Source organism: Ciconia boyciana, chromosome 8, assembly GCF_034638445.1.
Source record: "Ciconia boyciana chromosome 8, ASM3463844v1, whole genome shotgun sequence".
In the NCBI taxonomy this organism is placed as follows: domain Eukaryota; kingdom Metazoa; phylum Chordata; class Aves; order Ciconiiformes; family Ciconiidae; genus Ciconia; species Ciconia boyciana.
In genome coordinates, this window is record NC_132941.1 from 12786270 (window position 1) to 12793606 (window position 7337).

Genomic DNA, 7337 nt, shown 5'->3' on the forward strand with positions numbered 1-7337 from the left:
GTGGTTAAATTAATGAGGTTAAATGCAATATACTGAATCTCTGAGGGTCTGGCATTTTTTTCTTATGCAGAATCTGAAGCAGTTTAAAAGCTCTTACATTCACAAAATTGTTTATATTTTATAATTCAAGTGACCAGTGCCGATTAGTGTTGGCTGTTCCTCTCTTACATTTTTCAGACAGGAGACTCATGTCCTTCCCTGTACAATCAAGTATTTCATGTTCCAAATGGCACTTGAGATCTGCTGTTCCACTGGCTGCCTCTGCCCTATATACTGCCTAGTATATAGGGCAAAAGGGACAATATGTATTTTTCAGAATACATGCAAAAGAAACCAACTGCTGTAACTGATCTCCGTGTCTTTGCTCCTTGTTGCAAACAGAGCTGTTTAGCAAAAGTGACAGTGCTTAAAATTCTGATGCCAACCTTCTTAAAAATGGAATTGAATTTCTATCAAGTACTGTCACACTTGCTAAACAGCTGTGTATACGAGGGTGACCTTGAAAACCCAGATTTGAGTCTCTGCTTTCACTGTTAGTTCTTCTGCCTTGATAGGAACTCCTATGACCAATTCTTCAGTTTGACAGTCCAGATCATACTCTGTGCACAGTTGTAGGAGCACAAACAGAAGAACCAGCTGTGGAGAGGGGCTGGAGAGTACAGAGATCTCCAGTCAGCCTTGGACCAGTGTCCCTTTCGGGGGCTGAGTACAAATGGGTATGCAGCATGACTGTCTCTGCTTTGGCCTTGCCAAGCTGGTGTAATTACTGCTGGGAGCTGTTAACCAGACAGTTTAAGTTCCAGTTTAATCTGAATCATCTTCTGTAACCAAGTGGAGTAGAAAATTGGCATGCCTTGACCAATTCAGCTAGACTGTAAGATTGGTTACTTAACATTTAGTTTTTCTCTTTCACCTAAAATTTTTAACGATATCAGAGACACTGGTGGACTGGGACTGTGGTGGTGTTGGTTCAGACTGGAGTTCTGAGCAGGTAATATATTTTGTATTGCTGAATGTTTGTAGAATCAAAAATTTCCTTAATGATGTGTGTTTCCCTTCCACTAATTCTGTTTGACTTTCTGTTGCTGTAGAGTAGGAGAAGGGAGGCCTATCAAAAAAGTACTCTTATATGAGCAGGAAGAAATAGAACTACGCACTGTTTGCAGAAGACCACAAAGTTTCACAGAGGAGAAGCAACATACACTTTCCTTATAAACACAGTCAGTAGTACAGCACCTGCTCTTCTTGAAGGTGAGAGGCAAGTTAGCAATTGATGTGATCTTTAGCTTTCCCGTTAGTTCCTTATTGGTAGTGCGTGGACCACCCCACCCTTGTTACTCTTATCTCAGCAACATGAATGCACACCTCTTGCAGGCACCTCCTCTGAGCCACAACCATTTGTTGTCCTCCACTTTTGTATTCTCAGTATACAAGCACAGTCTCTGAGCTTCAGAAAATTGTGGCAGATGAGGAGGGGAGGGAGTTACCACTTAAGCATTCACCATTCATGAGTCTGTCTTTTGTCCTGCACCTTTCTCTCCAGCCTATCATGAGACACAGTAGAAATGAGATCCTCCTCTGAAAAGGCAGACATCATCTGATTCTTAAAATACTTTTTGGCCATGATAACTTTCTAGTGAATTGTTTATTGTAGTATTTCTTTGCTGTTAACCATTTCTTATCTGCCATTCCACTGTTCCTCAAATAAAAGCAACATGAAGTGGCTTTTGAGTTTGCAACAAATATTTATTTAACAAAATGGATGCCACCAACATATCTCCAAAATGCAGGTATGTATAACAAATGTAACAATGGTTGGTTTCCAAAATGAAATCAACATCAGATTTAAGGCAGGATATTCTGTGACTTTTCATGCAAGAGCATATTCAAATGTTCCTTTATCCAACCCCTCAACCTCATCTTCCCACGTAGAAGAAGGCATACTACTGTAGGGGTCTAGCAAGATTTTGAAGCATCTGATAATTAGAAGTCCCAAGAAAACACACAAAATCCCCACAAAGGCAAAGCCAGTTTTTTGCTCTAAAGTCAGAGGGAAGGCAGACATTTCGTTGACACTCATGCTGGCTGAAGTGTTGCTGCAGTAATTACTGCTCATCATTGGGCATCACATCCTGGTGACTCTGTGGGATTTTCACCTCTATTGCTTCTTTGCCTGCATAGAAAAGTAGAATCTTGGTTAGGTCTAAATGGGGTGTGTATATCTGAGCTGTAGCATATGAACATTTGGAAATGAAACCCAGATTGGATTTCAGTAGCGTCCTGTTGTTTTTTCACATTTAAATTAATGAGATAAAATTGCAACTTTTAGCCTCTACACACCATCCACTTACTGGCCTCTGTTATGAGACAGCAGACTCACAATTTTCTGGCTTTCTGTATCCTCAAAACAGAGCAATTTCAGCACATGGCTGTTGCAAACAGCATTTTGTCAGACTGGGCACAAGCCTCCGGATTCTGATTAGGCAATACTCACCAAGGTCTCCACCTGGAGAAACCAGTATGTTTTCTGAAATGGCTTTACACCTCAGTCCTTAAACTAGTTAACCTTGCATTGACCTCAGAGGGAGTTCCAGCCAAATAACGTGGATTGTGCTTATGTAATTTAGCTAATCTAAATAATCTAAATAAATAGATCCAACTTGTAAAATAAAGCCTTGTGTGTGCAATTTTAGTGAAGTCTTGGGCTCCATTTTCAGAAAAATGCTGTGTGCATTTTGAGCTTGTAAGAAAGTGCGCATATTGGTAAAATTGCCCCTTTGCCTTCCTCTATACATGTCCACTCTTGTGTAAGAGGAAAGATTGGTGGGAGAATAGATAAGAGAATTAAATTCCCTTCCCCTAAATCTTGCTGGCATTTGTTTCTTCTCCTTAGTCTTCCCCATTAAATACATACATATCCTGCCATTTTTACAGGCATAGTAAACACCAGGTCTGAATACGCTCCTCATAGAGCTCAGGGGACTGACCCTGATGTGTGTCCTATGGAGGCAGGATGCTTGAGCATCTCCACTTCGCCATTGCCACCAGGAGAGCTCTGTGTGTTTCCAGCCAGGAGAGACTTTTATTTTTGTCTTTTTAAGGAGATCTTATGTATAGATTTTAGTTGGGGGTGGGAATCGTTTTGCTTTATTTCAGGTTTTCCATCAGATATTGAAATCACATCTTTCTTTTGTCTCTATAGACAGCAGGAGAATTGGGAGGACTGGGACCTCAGAAATGCCAAAGGACAAAGGCATTTTTATTCTAAAGTTGGAACTTGAGGTTTTTTGGCTCTTGTTAACACCTATTTAACTAACGTGCCTCAGGGGAAAACTCTTTTTGTTAACAATTCAACCGTCTCTCCCCCCAGGGAATTCCCAGTATCCATTTATTTCTTGGCAGAGTAATTAGGCCACTCAGAGCTCTGTGCTGCCATGGCTACACTGCTTCAGGTACCTGTGCGGCTAGCCAGTTTAACGGGAGCTCCAGTATCTCTACTCTGTACTGCAGTCATGGCTGAAACTAGCCATATCCTGAGTCAGCCTACAATTAATAACAACAGAAAAGGTAAAAATCAGATTTGGAACTCGTGAGACAACAGAAATGGACAGAACTTTTATCTTGTTCAGTGTCTCCTTTCTCACATCAAAATTTGTGGGATTTTTGAATATTATCCTAAAGAATGAAAATTTTAAAACAAGGACTAAAAGGGCAAGGCATAAGTCTTTCTTTTTGCGATAACCCTCAATGGAGTAGCTATTAAATAATATGGTTTCCTATTACAGTCTTTACACATTTGCCAGAGCATAACAACCAACAGTCTGTTTATTCTATAATGCTGTGTATGAGATCCTTCCTTGTTTTGAATGATATTCTGCTCTTTGGGTCTTGCTGTTTTAATTCCTGTTAAGTTGGAGAAAAGATCCAGATATAGCCTATGGGAATTAGAAGTAATGTCAAAACCAATCGATATTTATTTTCTGAAAATATATCATAGATAAAGCCCACCTGCTGTACGGATTTTCATTGGGCATACTTCCAATTTTTCTATTAAGTTTGACCTTATGTAGGAAAAAAAATCACAGAAAGTTCAATATCGTGCATTTACGTCACAAATCAGTTGATTTGAACAAGAGCCAGTCAAGGAAAAAAATTACCTTCCAGAAGTCCTAGGACACTGGGTTATAAAAATTAAATTAAAGGCTTACACAGGATAATGATATGTCGACACTACCTGGGAAAGCCAGACCCAAAAATCTCGACTGCCATCTTGGAAGACACAGAGAGAAATCTTAGGGATCAGCTGGCCATGGAGAGCCCTGTGTTTAAGCTGAGACCAGAGAAATATGTACGTGTTTGAGGTGACATTTCTTCATCATAGAGCATCATATTCCAAGAATACGACTTCCAGTCTTACTAATTGTGCAGGTTACACACTGGAATTAGTGGGATTTGTTTGTACATTATGGGCTTGTCAGGAGATGTTATGGGACAGATCTCTGTGCAAAGCTTTGACTGACGCTGAAACATGGAGTGGTAAGAAATGGGTATCTTAGTCTTATTTGGCAAGAGTTTGACTGAAACAGCTGCATGAGAAAATGGTGGGCATTTTGCTTGGGTGGGAATTGGTTCTGGGAGACTCTAAAATGCAGCTTTGTGTTCTTCTCTTCCTTGTCCTGAATTTCAGAAATTGTAATTGAAGCCTTAAAGTTCACAGAACATTTTGCTCTAATTATGTATCCCCAAAACTGTGGTACCAAGACTGACCTTGAGTGCCTTTTTATTGTTTTCACATTTTAGTGCTGCATACAGGTTAGATGTCCTCTCCCAGTTAGTCCGATATCCGTTCACTTGCTGCAGTGTATGTGTCAAGTCATGAGTCAGAAGACTGTGAATACTAACTAACATGGCCTGGATCCAAAAATCCTTGAAGATAACCTTTAGGGCACTGTGATGGGGGCAGGCATTATATCAGTTAGAATCTGCAGAGTCATTTTGTAGGGGCTGGCCTCAGACTGATCTCTCTTGACTTTTTTTATAGGTCAAGACTCTGCTCATCCTTTGATTCATTGCCTGTATAAAAACACTGCCATAAAGAAAGGCTCCTTAACGTCCTGCTGTGAAATAAAAGGCCATTGGAGGCCCTTGTGAGACCAGAAGAAACAATCAGAGTCCTAGAGAAAACAGGAATGAGGAAAATAGCTCAGCAGATAGACCACTGAGGTAAGGAGAATGGAAGTATGAGCGAGGGGTGCTGGCTGCACCTATGGAGGTTGAAGGGGAGCACCATGGGCACTAAGTATTGTGAGGCAGCTGGAAGAAAGATCTTGAAATTCTTATTCTAACAGCATCACCAGCCCAACTCTGCCAACATTTGGTGTGGATTGAAGTTGCCAGCCCCAGCTCTTTGGTGGTTTGGGTCTCACTTTTTTCAGACCTAGCCTTCACCCTCATGTTTTCAGAGATACTGAGAAGATTAAAAAAGTAGCCAGTAAGTGTTAAATAAAGACTTCCTCAATAATATGCCTTGTATTTTGGGTTTCAGTCCTTCCCTCACAGAACCCCCTAAAGGTTTTTTTGGTAATGGTTCCTTACTGGAAGTGAGTACCTGTAACATCTGCTCACGCTCGGAGCATTCATCCTCTTGGCATGATTAAGCCTTAGGTGCCTGAAAACTCACTTCATAAATGATAGTGTGTAACAAAATGGACTAAATCAGTTGCTATCTGTTCTCCCCTTGGATGTCTGCAGCCCAGCTGCTGGTTCATGGATCTGGTGATTCTGAAGGTACTTCACATAGCTTCAGTCCCGCGCTTGTGTTTGAGTGACAGCAAACCTGACTTGAAAGAGTGTTGGTGTGGTTAGGGACATAAGCAGGCATCCTTTGGGAGTTTCAGAAGCACCTCATTTGCACCTAACTATCTGGTCAAGGAAACGGAACTGTCTTAACAGGAATGCTACTACAGGAATTGGGCATAGGAGGTGGTAGGGTGAAAGGATTGGCAATGGAGAAGACCTAATGAAACAGAAATCAGCATGAATTTGGAATTCTCCAAAGGGTCTGAGCTATCTGAGTTAACAACATGTGGCCAGAAATGCTGCAAAAACAGCTCTGTGACCACACAGCCAACCTGTCATGCTCATGTGAACATTGCATGCCTGTATTCTCTAAATTGCTGGGGAGAAGACTGTCTCTTCAGGTTAAGGTTTCTAAGACCACATAGAGGAAGGTGTAAGGAAGGCCAGGGGCATGGATGCCCAGCAAATGAAGGCATGGCTAACTGTTCTGCAAGGATAGCAAAGCCCCACAAAAACAGGCAGTGTTTTTGCAGCACGGTAACTCAGGGTGCAGGCAACACTTTTTCACACAAACGGCATTCCCCTGCAAAGAAGCAGCAGCCGGGCAGTGACATTTCCAGCCTTCAGACAAGCAGTGAATTGCAGAAATGAGATTTTTATCTTTAGTAAATACACAAGCCTGGCATCTCCATTGGACAAGAGCCCCTGTGCTGTGAATTCATATATGTGGTCTAGATTTGGGTAATATAGAGAGGCAGGAAAACAAAACGCTCACTAGCATGCTCCTTAACTTGTGAACGTGGAAAAGTGTTGCCTGCTTCCCCGGGGATGGAGGCTGCGAGAGGGCGAGCACCTGCAAAGCAATTGTTGCTGTAGGATTGCACGCACAGCCTTCACCCTCCCCGGCCCCGCTTCCCTGGGAGGGCAGATTCACGCGTTTACCCTCCCTCTGCCCCTCGGCCTGCCCACCGCCCCCCGCGCCAGGGGTGCCCCTCGCCCGCAGGGAGGTGCGGGCCGGGCGGTGCCGCAAGGTCAGCCCCGCCGCGCCTCCCCGCCCGCCCCGGCCCGGCCCGGCCCAGCCCGCCGCGCCGCCCGCGCTACGAACCCTTCTCCTCCGCGCCCGCGCTGCCCATGGTGGCGGAGCGCGGAGCTTTCCGCGGCTCCGGGCCCGGTCCGCCAGCTGTCGAAAGCCCAGGCTGGAGCCCGGACGGCTCCGGCTCCGGCTCCGGCTCCGGGGGACGGGTCCCGGGCGGCGGGGGCGGCTCAGCCCGGGCTCCCCTCGCCGCCCGGCGATGCGGCCCCGCCGGGAGATGCTCAAACCGCCCTAATTAAAAAATTAAACACGGTCGCTGCTGCTACCGCCTCCTCCTCCTCCCCGCCCGCCCCCTTCCATCGCCATTCAGCCGCGCTCCCCTCCAACCCCCCTTTGCACGGATTAAACTGAGGAGCGTGGAAACTTCCTGCAAAACACTACGTGCGGCGCATGGGTAAGGGCCCGGCCCCGGGCCGCTGCGGAGCCCTGCGGGAGCGGCCCTCCT

At 44.6% G+C, this 7337-nt stretch overlaps 1 protein-coding gene across 1 annotated transcript; it reads right to left on the reverse strand.

Annotated features, from left to right (window-relative positions):
• Positions 1-1829: 1829 nt before the first annotated feature.
• On the reverse strand, positions 1830-7034 carry CTXN2 (cortexin 2). The gene is made up of 2 exons (XM_072871147.1): positions 6905-7034; positions 1830-2173 (listed from the first exon to the last, which is right to left on the reverse strand). The coding sequence occupies exon 2, from the start codon at positions 2117-2119 to the stop codon at positions 1871-1873; it is 249 nt and encodes an 82-aa protein (XP_072727248.1). The 5' UTR covers positions 2120-2173; positions 6905-7034; the 3' UTR covers positions 1830-1870.
• Positions 7035-7337: the final 303 nt, after the last annotated feature.

Bases quoted from the DNA above. Each gene is read 5' to 3' on its own strand.
- CTXN2 (XM_072871147.1), bottom strand. From the start codon at position 2,119: ATGATGAGCAGTAATTACTGCAGCAACACTTCAGCCAGCATGAGTGTC.